The sequence below is a fragment of the Rhinoderma darwinii genome, chromosome 2 (genome assembly GCF_050947455.1).
Source record: "Rhinoderma darwinii isolate aRhiDar2 chromosome 2, aRhiDar2.hap1, whole genome shotgun sequence".
In the NCBI taxonomy this organism is placed as follows: Eukaryota; Metazoa; Chordata; class Amphibia; order Anura; family Rhinodermatidae; genus Rhinoderma; species Rhinoderma darwinii.
Genome location: NC_134688.1, coordinates 414,751,722 through 414,770,588, shown reverse-complemented (window position 1 = coordinate 414,770,588; position 18,867 = coordinate 414,751,722). Strand labels below are relative to the sequence as shown.

At 42.1% G+C, this 18,867-nt stretch overlaps 1 protein-coding gene across 3 annotated transcripts in view; it reads left to right on the top strand.

Annotated features, from left to right (window-relative positions):
- Positions 1–18,867, top strand: part of CLUH (CLUH binding protein of NUMT mRNA) — a 55,002-nt gene that overhangs the window by 20,306 nt on the left and 15,829 nt on the right. For all 3 annotated transcript variants that reach the window (XM_075854230.1, XM_075854229.1, XM_075854231.1), the window contains exons 2-17: positions 2,233–2,426; positions 2,511–2,682; positions 3,034–3,177; positions 3,649–3,776; positions 4,499–4,653; positions 5,336–5,461; positions 8,096–8,243; positions 8,481–8,573; positions 9,723–10,417; positions 12,343–12,572; positions 13,862–13,966; positions 15,355–15,455; positions 16,932–17,084; positions 17,473–17,535; positions 18,325–18,569; positions 18,679–18,763. In XM_075854230.1, the coding sequence (XP_075710345.1) occupies positions 2,233–2,426; positions 2,511–2,682; positions 3,034–3,177; positions 3,649–3,776; positions 4,499–4,653; positions 5,336–5,461; positions 8,096–8,243; positions 8,481–8,573; positions 9,723–10,417; positions 12,343–12,572; positions 13,862–13,966; positions 15,355–15,455; positions 16,932–17,084; positions 17,473–17,535; positions 18,325–18,569; positions 18,679–18,763 (2,837 nt within the window). The remainder of the gene's footprint in view (positions 1–2,232; positions 2,427–2,510; positions 2,683–3,033; positions 3,178–3,648; positions 3,777–4,498; positions 4,654–5,335; positions 5,462–8,095; positions 8,244–8,480; positions 8,574–9,722; positions 10,418–12,342; positions 12,573–13,861; positions 13,967–15,354; positions 15,456–16,931; positions 17,085–17,472; positions 17,536–18,324; positions 18,570–18,678; positions 18,764–18,867) is intronic.

Sequence of the window (18,867 nt, the reverse complement as noted above, 5' to 3'; positions counted from 1 at the left end):
ATTTTTTTGCAGAAATAAATTTTTAGTACAATTTTTTTTATAACACAGAAGGTTTTACCAGAGAAATGCAACCCAATATTTGTTGCCCAGTTTCTGCAGTTTTAGGAAATATCCGACATGTGGCCGTAGCGTGCTACTGGACTGAAGCACCGGCCTCAGAAGCAAAGGAGCACCTAGTGGATTTTGGGGCCTTATTTTTGTTAGAATAAATTTTAGGCATCATGTCAGGTTTGAAGGGCTCTTGCGGTGCCAAAACAGTCAAAATCCCCCAAAAGTGACCCCATCTGGGAAACTACACACCTCAAGGAAATTATCTAGGGGTACAGTGAGCATTTTGACTGCACAGGTTTTTTACAGAAATTATTGGAAGTAGGCCGTGAAAATTAAATTTCTCATTCCACAAGGACTAAAGGAGAAAAAGCACCGTAAAATTTGTAAAGCAATTTCTCCAGAGTAAAACAATACCCCACATGTGGTAATAAACTAGGGGACTTGAAGGTCCAATGGTCAGATTTTTTTTTTCCTAATACATTGCACTACCTATGTAGTGCAATGTATTAGATCTGTCAGTCATTCACTGACAGCAAGCCGATTAGGCTTCGCCTCCCGGCGGGGCCTAAATCGGCTTCCGTAATGGCAGAGCAGGAGACCATTGTGTCTCCTGTTGCCATAACAGCAGTCGCCAGTCCTGATTGCCTGTCAGGGCTGGTGATCTGCTAGTAACCGCTACGATGCAGCAATCGCTTTCGATTGCTGCATCGAAGGGGTTAATGGCAGGGATCGGAGCTAGCTCCGGTTCCTGCCGTTACAGGTGGATGTCAGCTGTACAGTACAGCTGACTTCCACCGCTGATGACGCCGGATCAGCTCCTGACCCGGCGCCATCTTGCCGGCAGCTACGGAAGCCGATCAGGCTCCGCCGCCGGGCGGATCTTGACCGGCTTCGGTGCTAGGCAGACCGGGAGGCCAGTATTAGGCCTCCGGTTGCCATTGCAGCCACCGGAACCCCGGCAATTTCATTACTGGGGTTCCGATGAGCTGCAAACACCTTAAGTGCAGCGATCGCGTTTGAGCACTGCACTTAAGGGGTTAATGGCGGGGATCGAAGCTAATTTCGGTCCCCGCCGGATGTCAGCTGTAAGATACAGCTGAGATCCGGTGATGATGGCACCGGCTCAGCTTCTGAGCCGGTCCCAAACATTCGGCGTACATGTACGGCAAGATGCGGGAAGTCAATGCTTTCCATGACGTACATGTACGGCAAATGTCGGGAAGGGGTTAAAGAAGCACTCCCATGAAAGTTTTTTTTTTTTATTTCTTTGCCCATTTGTAATGGGCATCTTGTACATTTATTTGCTCACCGAGCGTCTCTAGTTTTCAAAACGCAGGCTCCGTTCGGCTCCCCCGATTCACACAGCGTCCTATGTGTGGACCAGAAGCTAGTTTCTCTAGGAAGTCTATGAGACTTAGAATTTGACTCTACATTTACAAGATGCTCATTACAAGCGGGCGAAGCAATACAAATTTTCATTGGCGTTCTTTTTTAAGAGATTGAATGGTTGTTTTAAAGCAGCTTCCAAACTTCTTCAGGTCAGGAAACCCCGAAACAGGGAGAAAACCCACGGAGGATCTCTAACCCGACCACACTTTTGCTGTCCTGATGTAAATAGCTGCAAGCTTTGATAGGCCGCCAAGTCCAGATGACCTGTCGTCAAGCATGAACGACCCAACATCATGAACGGCTAGAAGTGGGGGGGGGGGGGTGAGGCTAGACGAGAGGTACACCAGTATGCGATTACAGTGTCACTTGCACTGATCGAAAAATACGGTGCCTGGAGTTGTTAACCACTTTTCAACGCGGAAAAGTGGCAGAAAGCCTATATAAATCAGCTGCAAGCACGCAGGTGTCCACCATCGGCATGAACCATGATGTGAAACCCAAGAGAACTTGCAATAGATCCCTGGGGTTTTCCAGAACCCACTTTGGGAACCACTGTTGTAAATGTTCAGGAATGACCTGGTCATTCCACTACGTTTGTCATATGCGCTCACTAGCAAGGTGACACCTGGGAGATGGGAGACTGGTTATCTATGAGGCCACCTGGCCACTTGGTTCTAAATGGTATGTGGGTAGTGGTTTGTACCCATGTTGATACAGCCACAGCAATAGTTTACTCGCTCATTTACCTGGTTTTCACATATTATTATATCTACAAGTTTCTTTTTTTATCAGAACATCCAAGCAGCATGACTTTGATGAATGGAGATGGGGCCCATGAGCATCAAGTAGAGGTGGAGCCAAAGCAAAACGGACACGATGATGGTGAGCAAGCAGAGGACGGAAGTGAACAGGAGGTTATCGTTATTCAGGATACCGGCTTCACCGTGAAGATACAAGTCCCTGGGATAGAGACTTTTTCAATTCAGGTAACTAGTTAAAACTAGTGACATTTTCCTTCCTCATGAAACATTTCTCTAGAAACGCCAACGTATTTGATGATCTTTCTTCAGGTGTCACCACAGGAGATGGTTCAGGAGATCCATCAGGTTCTTATGGATAGAGAGGACACCTGCCATAGGACATGTTTTTCACTTCAGCTAGATGGAAACGTGCTGGACAACTTTGCAGAGCTCAAGACCATAGAAGGATTTGAGGAGGGTTCTGTTTTAAAAGTTGTTGAAGGTGGGTCATATGACAAATGTATATTCAAGCAATTGGTGCAGTGGCACTGAGCGAAGTGTAGAGAACGGGCAGCAAGCTTGGGTATTTTCATTCCACTATATGTAGACTTCGGGCCCCTATATTTTGTGGCAGAATTGAACACTTTGGCCTCTCTCGAATGGGTGCAACAAAAATATGTCTGAATAAACGCTTACACTTTTATATACCTTGTGAAGGTTTAGACCTACTTATTCACAACATATCCAAGACCAACTAGATCGTAGAAGCAGACCTAAAAAATGCCAACGTTTAATGAGAAAACATTTGGACGAGTCCTTATTGTGTTTTTTTCTTGTGTATTACGTCTTCTAGAACCATACACTGTGCGTGAAGCCAGGATCCATGTTCGCCACATAAGAGACTTGTTGAAAAGCCTGGACCCATCTGATGCTTTCAATGGAGTGGACTGCAACTCTTTGTCATTCTTGAGCATCTTTACAGATGGTGACCTTGGAGGTATGTAAGTTTAGATCCCTAGGAGTCCCGGCTAAACTTTAAAGTAAATCCAAGGAATTATGGACTAGAATACTTGTTTTATCTGTACTAAGGATAAGGCTCTGTTCACACTTGGCATGGCCTACTGTGGAAAAAATAGTCAATGGGATCCATTACAGAATGGATCCATCATAAAAACGGTAGCGATCACACCAGTGTGAACAGAACTTTTTGACCCAACCAATAAAGCAGACCGTTTGTAAGATGCTGTGTGGGTCTGTCTATGCTCTTTAGGGGGTATTAAGACATTGCAGTTATATAAAACCGCCTCAAAACCACATGCGTTTGTAACGTGATTTGGTGCGTTTTTCCAATGCATTTGCAGCAAAAATGCGTGCGGTTTTAACCACACCATAACTGCTATGTCTCAATGTAATGTAACCGGTGTTTCTTAAAGGAAGGAACATTAGATATTCATCTTTTCATTTTCAGATAGTGGAAAAAAAAAAAAGAAGGGAACTGAACTTGAACAAATAGATTGTACCCCTCCTGAATATATCGTACCTGGAGGCAAAGAGAGACCTCTCTGTCCCCTGCAACCACAGAACAAGGACTGGAAGGTATGTGATGGCTTTAATGTTGTAATATGTGCAGAGTTCTACTTTTAGTCTCTATGGACATTACAGTATGGAGGCCTCCCCTCTATGAGCCAGAGTGGAGAGTTTATAACAAACTGTAGATTATGCTGTGGCGGATTTAAAGGGGTTTTCCATTCCCTCCGGATAGGCCATCAATAGTTGATCGCTCGGGATCCGACTCCCGGGACCCCTGCTCATCTCCTGTTTTGTAGGGGGTGCAGCGCTTGTAAGCGCGCTGCTTCCCCTTCACTTCCACTTGCTCATCTGTCGTCGAGACTGATGTTGCAGCGATTCATAGTATTGCAGCCTCCTTCAGTTCTTGAAGTGAATGAGAGAAGTCTGGAATACTGTGGATCGCTGCTACATCTGTCGACAATTCAGTTAGCAAGTAGAAATGAAGGGGAAGCAGCGCTGTACCTCCGTCAAAACAGCTGATCGGCGAGGGTTCCGGGAGTCGGACCCGGACCTATCAGCTATTGATGGCCTATTGTGAGGATAGGCTATCAATTTTTAGGGACTGGAAAGCCCCTTTAAGCCTTCCGTTTATACTACTTTAGGACGAACTCATATTTTGCTCTTCAATGTGTATTCTACAGCTGTTCAGTAATTGTACTTCAACTCGTCTAAAAAGAAAACTGTAAATATATAAAAATTTCAATTTTTGATTTTTGTCTTAGCAGCTGATTGAGGATTTTTTGTTATAGCCTTTGCAGTGTTTGAAAGTGTTCACTATGAGTGGCTGGAACCCCCCTCCCGGGAACAGGAAGATGCATGGAGATCTGATGTACTTATATGTGATAACTATGGAGGACCGTCATGTCAGCATCACGGCATCTACCCGGGGATTCTACCTCAACCAGTAAGTGTTGTGTTTGGGGCAATTTTCCCTCAGATCTGAGCACACACACATCTTACAAACAAATCAGGTGTGAAGATATCCTTTGATCTTGTCAATTGGGAAATTACAAGGTGCCCATACAAAACAAGGGGCTTTCAGAGCTGTACTTTATATTAAAGGGTAACTAAAATTTTATAAAAAAATTGACATTTCACAAGTTCTCATCAGTGGGGATACGAGCGCTAAGACCCCCGCTGATCGCTGAAATAAAACGGCGGAAGCGCTTGAGTTGGCTCTGTGCTGTTTAGTTTCTGATCAGCTTTCCTCGGAGCAGTGTACGGGCTCAATAGAAAGGCCGAGTCCAAATACAGCTTACTCCGCTTTCTGAATTAGAAACTAAGCGGCACAGCGCTCAGCCGGCTGCTTCTGCCGCTTCGTTTTAGTGATCGGTGGGGGTCTCCGTTCTTGGACACCCCACACATGAAAACTTCTGACCTGTCAATATGACATGTTAAAAGTTTTGTTACACTTGAACAAACTACAGATATGATTGTTTCAGTTCTGAGTCTATTTCTTCTCTGTATATCTATTAATTTTTCCTTACATGTCATGTTTTTCAAATCCAATCGCTTGACTATTTGAACTACTTTATACCTTTCTCAACTAAACTAATATATTTTAACAATCTCGAACTGTTTTGCAGATCTACAGCATACACCTTTAATCCCAAACCAGCCAACCCCAGCTTCCTTAGTCACTCCTTGGTGGAACTGCTCAATCAAGTCAGCCCTATATTCAAGAAAAATTTTGCTGCACTACAGAGGAAAAGGTAAGGTTTATTAAAGTAAAAAAATCTACTGAACTGACCATCAAAATATGTAATAAGTAAGGTGTACACGTAAAGTGATGACAAACTGTAAAATAAAGGAGTTCAGCGTTGAATGAAAATGTCCCTAAAAACTGGCCTTTTAGTTCTGGCGGAATTCCAGTTCACATTTTGTCGTTTTTTCAGCACTTGAAGGCAGAAGTATTAATCTGCGCCGTAGCTTTGTTTATATTGGAAGCTATGACGCGGTGCTGGCTTCAGCGCACAACGGATACCAATGACGCCTGCTTGACTTCCAATAGGGTTCTGTCGGGGTGTCTGCAGCTTTGATGGCATTTTGCGCTATTCTTGCCGTCCTAAGTGCCACTGGGTACAGAGCCTTATACTTCTAATCACTTTAGGATCTATTGCCAGTTTTCACCTAGCTTTACCTTTTAGAATAATATTTCTCTAGATTATTGTAGACTTTCCAATGTATGAACCAGAAATTATGAATAGTTTTCGTGCTTGGCATTTTCCTATGCAGACATGTAGCAATAACATGCAGAAACGTACAGTCTGTGCATGCAGATCTATAGCTCATTAGACCTAGTCTGGGAGTGGACTGATAAATGTGAACATAGATCTATTCTTTTTTTATTATATGTGACATGTTCCCTCTATTTGCCACTTATACTCAGGGGAACCTCGGCATGGATCTGTGTTTATTGGGCTGTGATATCAACACTGGCATAAAATAAAGGCTTTGTACCAGCTGTATGTGTGCGGCACCTGCGTCTCTGCATGGAGCTTAGTTTGTGTGTGCTCGGTCTGCGGTGGTGTCAATTACATGACATTCTTCTAGATGGAGCATGGAATTATTATACTTACTGCGCTGGGAAGTTGCTGAAACTCTGCGGGAGACAAGTGGATGGCATGTCTCGCTGCTCAGAATCTATGCTATTATCTCATTATATCTCATCATTAGTGTAACCCAGCATGAGCTGAATAGATCGGATTCTTGTTTTCATTGGGAACTTTCACAGAAAGAGTAATTTTGGATGGGAAACCGTGGTGTCTGGTTTAGTTAAATTCTAGATATTGGCAATGAAAGCTTTTCCATGGATGCATTTTTTTTTTATATTTATTTATTTATTTATTTATTTTTGTGGGTCGAGTTGCATTTTGCAATGGAATCATTTTGGGGTACATATAACTTTATTAGTTAACTTTTATATAAAAAAACAAATAGTGGGAATAGAAACAATTTAAGCTAATTCGGTTGTTTTTTGTTTGTGGGGGGTGGTTTAAACATTTTATTTTTTTCCCAGGTTAACATACGGTATAAAGTACGTGGGAACCTGAACCTGCTTTTTTTTTAATTTTATTTTATCTATTTATTTTTTTAAATACATTTGCAATACCACTTTATTTCAATGTATTATGCCTGTCCGTGTTAGGCTGATTTTCCTCTACCTACACGCCGATTTTTGCTGCGTTTTTCGCGGCCTTTGAGCCCCGCGGGCATAAAACACCACGAAATACACTTTCTCTGCCTCCCAACGTCAATGGGAGGTCAGAGGCGTAAACGGCCGAAGATCGGGCATGTCCCTTCTTTGTCCCACGAGCCGGTTTTACCGCTCGCGGGAAAAAGACGCCTCCGCCTCCCATTGAAATCAATGGGAGGCATTTTAGGGCCGTTTTTGACAAGTTTTGCGGCGCGGTTTCCGCGTCAAAAAACTCGTCAAACTCTGTGTGAGCATAGTCTTACATTGATAGGCAACCTAGGCCCTGCCTCAGGCCTTTGTTAGGCTGCCATAACAACACACTGGAGGCACCGATGTGAGAGAGAGAGCCCCCTTTCAGTAATCTATTAACGAAATAGCTCAAAACAACCATAAGGCACCCCGAGTTTGGGTCATGGGGGGCTGATCAGGGTGACAGGGGGCCCACGCCTGTCTAACGGCTTAGATGCCGCGGTCACTATTGACTATGGCATCTAAGTGGAAAAAATGGCCAGGATCAGAGTTATCTCAGATCTTGGCTGTTAGAGAAGGGTGTCAGTTGTAATATGCAGTTGACAGCCACGGCATATTTCGCGAGCTTCGCCCATGAGCTAGCTTCATACTTCCCCCTCCGACTTCCGTTGTACATGTATGGCGGATGTCGGGAAGCAGTTAACTTCTATGTATTGTTTGCGTGCAACGCATCTCAATAAAGAGAGGCCATTTTAGAGGCAAGTAAAGCATCGGATCATATCTCCTCTCTTGCATGGAGCCATATGTTTCTGTGCATCATACATAGTGGATTTGTGTATACCCCCCCCCCCCCCCTCAATAACTGACTCTGTGGATATTTCTATATTATATAGGATAGTTGTTTTCTTTCGGTCTCTCTGTGGTGACATGAGCATTTGTTGTATGCAGGAGTAGTCACCTAGCCAGAGCTTTTGGTACTTTTGTCTCTGCAACATATGTTTGTACGTTTTTGTTACTTCACTCATTTCTTGAAAATACCCTCTAAAGCAAGTAGGAGACTTTACATATTTTAATTGTGGGGTCCTAATAAGTGCAGAGAATGGTGAAGCACCCTTTAAAGTGCTGTTAGAGAGATGAATTGAAAAAAAAATCAAAAATCTAATGTCTTCATTTTGTGCAGGGTTCAGAGACATCCTTTTGAACGGATTGCTACCCCGTTTCAGCTCTACAGCTGGACTGCGCCCCAGGTTGAACACGCCATGGACTGTGTAAGAGCAGAAGATGCTTACACATCCCGTCTCGGTTATGAGGAGCACATTCCAGGCCAGGTAATGAGGGGTTTTGTTGACCGGTTTTCATAAAGTAATACGTGCTTCCTTGTCATTGTAAGCATTCAGTATTCTGCATTATTCATTCATGAGCGATTAGATTATGAATAACACCTTGTATATAGTTTATATTGATTTACCATGGATTATCATATATAATATAGATCTAATTAATAATGTGTAGTAAGAAGTAAGGCAATACATGTGATGGGAATCTATTGGTATATTCTATTTCAGACCAGGGACTGGAATGAAGAGCTGCAGACCACAAGAGAGTTACCCCGGAAAAACTTGCCAGAAAGACTGTTAAGGGAGAGGGCTATTTTCAAGGTCAGAGAAATTGCAGCGTTTGGTGTTATACGTTGTCAATGAAATGAAGTAGCAACTCAAGACCACCATTCAAACGTTCCCAGTATATCTCTAACTTACAGGGTCTTTGGCACTAGGTGATATCAAGTCTTCTCTGGTCCATACCTGGGTTGTGAGTCATAGGAACCTTATCTGTAAGTTTCAGATATCACTGCTTGGACCCATAGTGTTAGGCTACCTACATGGCACGTTTGGACAGGTGCCTTTCCTTTTGCTACTCCCGTGGGGTAAATGGAAAAAGTCTGTTGTGGTTCCAAATGTAACCACTGAATGGATCTACATGGATAATAATACTGTAGTCCACATGCTGTTGGTTTACTTTTTTTTTTTAAAAGGGAGTCTGTCATGAGATTTTAGGCTAAAGGCTGACACCGCTAGTTAGCAAAATGGTAAAAGGAGTAGAAATCTACCAGTGTTGAAGACCTTAGGGTAAAAAAGACGTTTTATTCTGCTGCACGTCATGTGCAAATTAGCGGTGCTGAGCTCCAAACACTCTCCTCCCCCTGCAGTAGATTGATGGCTCTGCCTTTCTTCATCGTCAGCCAACTGCAGAGGGGAGTGGTTGGAGCGCTCCATGCCGGACACGAAAGCCTAATTTCCATAGCGCGTGTGGCAGAATTAAACTTTTTTTAACGTTGATGCAAGACCTAAGATTTTCAACACCGGTATGTTCCTACGCCTTTATCCAATCGCTAACTAGTGGTGTCCGCCTAAAAGCTCATAACAGACTCCCTTTAAGGCCCTAAATGGAAGTACAGTCAAAAATATATAATCTCATGTTATTACACAAAACTTATAGGTATATGATATCATATTGTTTACTAGAGAAACAACACATACTTGCTCTAAATGTTCTTTATCAAATATTCTTTGGCTATAGTTTTATAAAAGAACCTGATTCATGCATTCCCATGCTAATCCAATTGTCTCCAAGACCTAGAGGGAGCTCTTAACCTTTCCTACTTTACTTGCTCTATTGCAATTCCAAGCCAGCAATCATGTACTCTCCCCTCGATATCTTGTAAACTTTCTGTTACGACATCCCATGTGATCGATTGGCTTTTAACAGCTGCAAATGGTTTCCTGTTCCTCACAGAGCTTGTCTTTCAGGTCCACAGTGACTTTACAGCAGCTGCTACGAGAGGTGCCATGGCAGTCATTGATGGAAACGTCATGGCCATTAATCCCAGTGAGGAGACAAAAATGCAAATGTTTATCTGGAACAATATCTTCTTCAGTTTGGGATTTGATGTCCGAGATCACTATAAAGATTTTGGTGGGGATAGTGCTGCCTATGTATCGCCCTCAAATGATCTTAATGGAGTAAGGACATACAATGCAGTGGATGTAGATGGACTATATACATTGGGGACAGTGGTGGTGGACTATCGAGGTTACAGGGTTACTGCACAATCCATTATTCCAGGGATTTTGGAGCGGGAACAAGAGCAGAGTGTCATTTACGGGTCCATTGACTTTGGCAAAACTGTTGTGTCCCACCCTAAGTACATGGAGTTGTTAGAGAAAACAAGCCGGCCTCTTAAGATCCTGAAACACAAAGTCCTTAATGATAAAGAACAGGAGGTGGAGCTGTGCTCCTCGGTGGAGTGCAAGGGTATCATTGGCAACGATGGACGTCATTACATTTTGGATTTGCTACGCACTTTCCCTCCAGACCTCAATTTCCTACCTATAGAAGGTGAGGATATGCCAGAAGATAGTAAGAAGATGGGTTTCCCCAAAGAACACAGACACAAGTTATGCTGTCTACGTCAGGAGTTGGTGGACGCCTTTGTGGAACACAGGTAACGTGGCTCCCCTGTGCAGAAGTGATGTAGTATAGCCGTTTAATAGACAAAATACTGTTGTGTTATAGACCAACGTTTCAGGGAATGGTGATATTATCGGATGGAGACATAGGCGATCAGTCAAACTCCTCTGAAGATTGCTGCCAGGTACAAAAGATATACCCTGTTAACTAGAATTCTGTGTTGGCGTAATATCTGTTTTAAGGCAAGGAACGTCATTTCTAAAGCCCATCTTCCCAAAAAATTATACCTCAAATGGCTCCATGAGATTCCCCTTGCGAAGTCTTCTTAATATTTAGTCTTTTCAGTGATCTTTCCACAAAAGATGAATGGATATAAGTCTTTACTGATCTGAAATGTCACCTGCAGTGCAGATTAATATACCATTCTAGCTGACAATGCCACGTGACCACGGTAATGACTCATTAGGGTTAGTCACACCGCTTCTGTTACCAATGGTGGAGACCTAAAAAACTCAAACTGATGAAAATAATAAGAGTTTACACAAGAAGACAATGGTTACTTGTTTTTTTATCTTGATGAGAATTCTTTAAGAATTGGGAGGTTAAGGAGACTCCTATTTATGGTCAAATATAAAACCGTTTTTACCAGATACTTCTGAACCTGTGCAGATGTTCCCATTCGCTCGCCGCAAGAGATCTTGAAAATGGCAGGGAATTGACATACAAAGTGGGAAATGTATTCACTTTGCTAGTTTTCTGGCATAAAGTCGTAATGAAAAAAAAAAAATTGCAAATTTTGCCGCATTGATGTCGCTCACAACAGAGGCGAAGCTTAGCGGAAGGGGCAGGGTTACCGCGGCCCGACAAATTTACTATAATTTATGGCAGAAAGTGATAGCGCAAATCTACAGCTGTCATATGGACAGCCAAAAATGCTTTTTTTTTTGAGGATTAATAAATTAGGCGCATCTTACTCCAGCGCTATTTGCATTGACTCTGGATTGACATATGAAATTCCAATCTTAATAAATTCTCCCCTAAAGTTTGTTAGAAAGTTGCATAACTTTATTTATACATTTACTAAGCCTTAAAAGCCTGTAGCTGCTGATTGACACTTTTCTTTCTATTCCTATGCATAAAGAGAAAAAGTGTCAGTGAATGAATATATGAATATACTTAGACTCATAATTGCGGCACGTGTCCAGCGCTACAAGTACTTAATTACTCCTAAACTACGGAACATTAAAGAGTGACTGCACTTTCATCAAACTTTTGTTCTGTAGAGACATTTTAAAAGTTTGGATTGGTGGGGCTCTGGGTGCTGAAACGAAGTTGCAGAAGCGCTCAAATGTGTGCTTTTCACCTTCGCCTATGATCTGCGCCCTTCGTCGGCCTGAAGACGGCTCAGACGTTCCATGTCAGCCGTCTTCTTCATGACCGGGAGCACTGATCATAGCCAAAGGTGCAAAACGCTCAGCTGAGGGCTTCTGCGCCTTAGCTTCAGCCACGGTGGGGGTCTCCGCACCCGGACCCCCACCGATACAAACTTTTGATAGGTCTCTGACATTTTAAGTTTGATGAAAGTGAAATCACTCTTTAACTTATAAGTGACAGCGTACTGAAATGAGTGTCTGTCACTTTTTTATGCTGCCCTCAGACAGGACAGCATAAGTATGTGACAGACCCTCTTTTAAACCCCATTCAATTAAGCAAGTGCTTGTAATATGGTGGACCTGTCGGCAAATAGTATTGCTTAGGGTTGGCCCAATTGTTGGACAAACTGGTAACTGCATGGTTATTGAAATGCGTTGTCTATTAAATAGGATGTTCTGGCCAAAAGACATGACACATGTTACACCTATAACCCCTTCCATTCCACTCCCTGATTCTGACTTTGTTAGACCAAAAAGTACCTAGAACTTCCTATGCCGCATTGACCTATTACTTGTGCTTCCTCAGATACCTCCTGTTTATGAAATTGGCTGCCATGCAGCTCATGCAGCAGAAGACCTCCTTACATGAGAACTCCGTTGCCCTGGAGAATGGCGTATCTGCAGCCTCATCTGATTCCTCAGCCCAAAGCGAGCCTCAGGAAAAAAGCCAGTCTGCTGACAAGACAGTGGACAGTATAGACGGAGAGGCCCAAGTCAAAGAACTGGCAGAAACTGTGGCATCTAACAATGAAACGGGTATTTTTTTTGTCTTTCAATAGTAATAAACAAGGACAAGTGAATGTATGAAATGTATTAATGTGTGAGATGAATAAACTGCTGCCAAGAAACTTTATTAGAGCTTTATTTTGCAATAATTTTCTGTTCGATGCAGGTCCCATCTCTGGTACCTGCACCTATCTGCAGAATGAGGGTCGCCCGTGTGCACGGCTTTCTTCATTCACTTCAATGGGAGTTACTGAAACGAGAGGCTAGTGAGCCATTCAGATCTCTAACCCATTCACAGCAGGCTCCATTATGCCCTCAAATAATAGAGACCTAATAAGGGATCCATAAGTAGCATCTTGTTCAGTTTCCACGTAGTCAAGCATTTGTGCTACACTGAATAGAGTAGAAACAAGCTGAATACAACCAGGATTTCACATGTGTAGACTATAGAACTATAGGGGGAGCATGTGTAAAACCGTTATTGACATTTATTTCCATATTCCGGAAGGAAACCATAAAAAAACATGATGTGCAAGTCGAATCGCACACGAATGTCGGTCTCCCCCATCTATAATTTGATTCTTGTTTAATCAAGAAACCAAAGCAGCAGAAACCCCATTCCGCTATTTAGGAAGCTTTCCTGCAGAATAATGGCTGTAATTTCACCAATTTTAAAATGCACCTAATAATGAAGTCTTTTATAGAGAATTTAATATGGAGAATATAAGTATATTTTCAACATATATCTTCATTATCTTTATCCAATGGTTTTCCTGCTTTTGTCCCAGTCTTCTCCATGTCTGTACACAGTTAGCCAGTTCTTGTGCGGAGCACGCTCGTTCTCACGCTGGCTACAGGTTCTAGGTTTTACAGTTGCATCTTGAGAAACGCTCGATGCAAGCTTGTAGTAAAATTATAGGAAGGTGAGGAAGAGCCAGAACTTTTCATTCACTAGAACGCTCACTACGCAGCATGGGAATTAAGGGAACTGCTGTGGGAACGGTTCCCTTCAGTGGGCCACAAGCGGGAAGCGCCTGCCATTTTCAATAGGGATCCATAGAAGACTCGACATGTATTTATGCAGGAGGATCGTGTGGTATAACTCCGGCCAGGAGTAAGTTAGAGAAACCATTTTGGGATCGTTTCAATGGTCTTAAAAGTGTACTAACCTATGCGAAAAGTATCAATTAAACATGTAATCAGAGGTACCCTTTAATATTATTGCAGTGGAAGCCTTATAGCCGCAGTGCATATCTGTCACCATTTGTTTTTCTTTTTTTGTTACTGTGTAACTATTTATGTGATTGATTTGTTTTTAGTGGATCTGAAAAGCAGAGAAGTTATCCGGAAGGCCTGCCAGGCTGTGGGTTCAGTTAGTGAGACCTCTTTTGATATTCGTTTCAACCCTGACATCTTTTCTCCAGGTAATTTATAAAAAATGGAAATAAAACAATTATTTAAATGGAAACTAACTTTTCAAACAACGTATGCTAATCTAATCATATACCTGATATAGATCAACTTTGTAAATTACTTACTATTAAAATTTGGTTTTATCCATGCAAATTCTTTGAAGTTACTGCCACTAGGTGTCTCCCTTTCTGTAATCTGCTGCCCGCCCCCTGTTGTCAAGCAAAATCTGTCTCTGGTTACATGGCAGAGGAGATAGGCTGAAGGAAGTCTCTTCACAGCCTGTCCATAGAAGTCTATGCAGGAGGAGAGAGCAGAGAGACACACAGATATGTTGCCTATAGAAGTCTATGGAGAGGGCCGGGGGGAGTGGGAGGAAGAAGCAGAGAAAGACTCTGCTACCTGCGAATAGACTTCTGGGGAGGGGGGAGTAGAGCGAAAGAGATATACACGATGCCCATAAAAGTCTGTGGAGAGGAGGGAGCATAGAGAGAGAAACGGACGCTGCTGTCCATAAAAGTCCATGGAAAGGAGCAGAGTGAGAGACACAGGCACGCACACAGGATGCAGCTTCTAGTAAGTGTTTATATTTCACCCCAGTGCTGGATTCTCGGCTACACTTCTCATTGCTGCTGTATAACTCCTCCATGCTGCTGCAGGTTCTATATATGTGATAGAGATGGGGGAGCAGGATTCTTCTCTGCTATCATGTCTTCTATACACTGCACAAATAGAAGTTCGGTTACGCACACTAGCTCAGAGAAAGCTGAGAATTAGAGAGCCTGCAGAGGGGAAAACTGCTTAAAAAATGCAGAATATAAGTCATATAATGGCCAGTGATATTCCCCATACATTCCTTTTAAAACACACATTTATTTTACAGCTTATTCTGAAATGTTAGGTATTCGGAAGAAAAAAAGTATTTAATGTGAAAGTATGGTGAAAAGCAAAGTTTGCCTCGGTAATTACTCATTAGGGACATGTTCTGACTCTCCAATAAATAAACTTTGTGGCGGGATGGAAATTAAGTAATTCCTGAACAACAAGGGATCACCCCGGATAAGCGCACACCAAAATAATGAAGAAGTTAAATTGTTTCCCACTAACATATGTCACCTATCTGAAGGATAGGTGCTAAATATTCGATTGCTAGGGGCCTTATTGCTGGGACCCACACAATCGGTATGGGAGTTCCCAATCCCCTCTTCCTCCTCACCATTCCTAGGTGATAAATATTAGTAGAAAAACCCCTGTAATTCTACATGCAACAATTTTTTTTATTTAAAAAAAAAAAAAAAAAGTTTTGTTTTATTATAGTAATACAATAACTTTGAAGAGAAATACAGCAACCACATATACATATAAATCATATCGCTTTCTTGTGTCTGCTCTCTGACAACAGGTGTGCGCTTCCCGGAGTCTGCACAGGCCGAGGTACAGAATCAGAAACAATTGCTGAAGGAAGCCGCAGCTTTTGTACTGTCCTGTCAGATTCCATGCTTGGTAAGAACCGTTCTTTAATGTTGTGTATTTGTGTCAGCTCAGTCCAACCTACTCGATTTACGTTTACAATGGGGCAGATTTCGGCTATTTTCTCACTGCCGTTTGAGGCTCCATGCATGCTGCGATCATCTTGCCAGCAAAACTATGGACCATCCGATCAGTTGGGTGAAATCATGATATGATGTATGACGGATGCACCACAGCAACCTCGTGGATGACCGCGCACATGTCTGGTATAATTCAAAGATTATTTATTAGTCAAAACACTATGTCCGCACCGTTTCGGCCTATATAAACAGTGAGGCCTTTCTCTAGTATAGTTGGGAAATGCCTCACGTTTATAAAGGCTGAAACTTTGCTGCTGTGTTATGTAGACTAATAAATAACCTTTTAATTCTTCCGGGCATGTGTACTGTCGTCCATGTACAAGGTCTGGATAAGCCGGGGAGGGGTTTGTCCGGCATCTGATTGCGTGTCACTTGTCTGTGGCCGGGACATTTGTGCTGCTCCACTTTTTATTTTGATATATAGATCCGGCACAGCATGGTGGCATCCATTATGAAAAGAAGCCACAACACAAATGTGAAAAGAGCTGTTAAAGGGGTTGTCTGGTTTAAGCAAATGAATGTTATTTTTTGTATAATTAAAAGCTATACAATTTTACAATATACTTTCTGTATTAATTCCTCATATTTATCAAGATCTCTGGTTGTTGTTTTTCAGTAGGAACATTATTTTAATTCCAGTGCGTAAAATTCAGTCCATGGTCATGCGATGGACACACAGGTGCATGGCTCGTTGCAGTACGTGTATCAGAACTGTGTCTTCTAATAATTCCAGCACCTGTGTGTCCATCACATGGCCATGGACAGAATTGTATCCACTGGAAGTAAACCATGACTGTTCCTACTGAACAAGGCCCCCTTAACATGGCAGTGGCTGTAATCGCGCTCCATGATTACGGGCGTGGCCGGCCGCGGACAGTCACCCGCATTTGCGGGCCATGGTCCAATTATAAAGTATAGGAGCACGATCCGTAAAATAAAAAAATAGGACATGTCCTATTTTCTGCAGATGCTTTATATGGCCTGGACACCTTCCCGTAAATATACGGGAAGGCGTCTGTGAGCCATAGAAATGAATGGATCCGTACTTTGATCCGCAATTACAGATCCCTAATTGTGGATCAAGATTACGGTCGCGTGCATGGGACCTAACAACAAGCGGAGATCTTGAAATACCGTGAGGAATATAGAAAGTATATTTAATTTTTTTAATGTAAATTTTAACTATACAAAAAATAATATTTGGTGAATCCGGACAACCCTTTTAAAGTCTAGGACCACACATACCATACATTTACAGCGCCTGTTGCCTGTGTGTTTTTTTTTCTCTTTCCTTCAACCTTTTTACTTCACAAATGTGACAATGTGAAAACCTTCTGCTCTTTTGTTTTACAAATGTCTGTTTTCACAGATCAAGGACTGTCTTGACCATAATGTAGTTCCCATGGATGGAACCACACTGGCTGAAGCAATGCACCAGAGAGGAATCAACGTGCGCTACCTAGGCAAAGTTATAGAGATTGTCAAAAAATTCCCTGTCCCATCCCAGCTAGATCATGTCTATGTGAGTATGTTTTTTTTAATTGTTTGTTATTATTTTCTGTTAAAATCAGATCATTAGTGTGATATGTAAACCGTACTGAGAGAAGTCAGTTGGTTTTTTTTTATTATTATTTTTCCATACTTTAACCTAATTTATGAGAGTTTAGCCTACCTGTCTACTATAAAATCAGGACATTACCTCAGCGGTGGCCCTAGTACTTCATGGGCTGCTTTACTAATTGTTTACCACCCTTTATTTACTTTTAGCAAGTAAAACTTGTTGGACTTTTGCCTTTTTCTACAAATTTATTAACCCTATATTGCTTTTACTTTTCATTGAACTTTTGCCACAGCTTGGCTTAACCTGTTGTACTAAGTCTGAAGCTTTATTTGTCCTTATATTTTTCTAGAAAATACTAATTATTGAAGTGATTACGAGGTCCGCAAAGCACATCTTCAAGACCTATCTACAGGTAAGACATCAAAAAGTGTAAATTTTATAAAACTTGTCTCGTGTTTCCATTATGTACAATGTGTTTTGTTTTATTTTTTTTTATATTGATCCTGAATTCTTTACTTATGCATAACCCAATAATTTCCAGTTTGTGACTTAGTGAGCTCTGTAGGTGGGTTGTCAACCGATAATCTCTGGTGATATCCGCAATACAACTCTTGCCAAGAAAGGGGCAGCTTCAAAAAAAATAAACCCCTTAGACTCCATGCACACAGCAATATCGTGTGAGCAGTACCCTATGGTTCCTTACATACAGATCATGTGCCTCGGTATGGCACCTATTACAGAGATAATAAGAATAATTGCTTATAATAGAGCAACTGATGGAGCTTGCCATGACTTATTTTTCTGCTTCATATGGAATCTGACAGAAAAATCCTTTGTATGAAATTGGAGCTATACAGAGGTACAGTAGGGCCCCATATATTGCTATGGGTGCCGTATTACAGCTCTGTACAGCATTGATTGTAGGTTGTTCCGAGCCCTTGTCTGCCCATGTGCGTGAGCCCTTGTCAGCCCGTGTCCATGAGCCCTCGGGGAGATCTTGCCTAAAATTCATGTGTAACTTCAATGTATATTTATCTCCGAATAGGGGTTTATTTCTTTTTAAATTTTTCCATTTATAGTTATGTGATAGTAATGTTTTGGACAGCCTGATGAGATACAAGAGCGGCTTTTATTTCTAGTGTGCACCTATTTTGGTACTGGGAGCTTCTCCGAGCTAAATCTTTCTTCATTTTATCTCCAGGGAGTAGAGCTGTCTGGTCTTTCTGCCGCCATTAGCCATTTCCTGAATTGCTTCCTCAGCTCCTTCCCCAACTCCATTGCTCACCTTCCCGCTGATGAGCTGGTCTCCAAGAAAAAAAACAAGAAGCGCAAAAACCGGAATCTCAGCAGTGCTGACAACACATCCTGGGCCAGCATCACCCCTCAGGAGCTGTGGAAAAACATCTGCTCCGAAGCCAAAGCCTACTTTGACTTCAGCCTTGAATGGTAAGTGAGCACTGAAATATTATTTGGATGGTCCAGATTTCTAGGAAATATAACCCAGGAGCAATCCGTCATTATCATTCCACAATCGTAAACCAATTGTCTTTTCCAGTGAACATGTGGACCAGGCCGCGGAGATGTATAACCTCCAGAAAATCAGCCTTCTCCGAGAAATCTCTATTAAAGTTGGCATTCAGGTACAGCTGGGCCCTTCAATGCCTTATTTTTCCAATTTACAAGTACATAGACTGAGGCTCATAACCTTCTTGAGTTGATGCTCCAGTGCTCCGCTAGGCTGTGG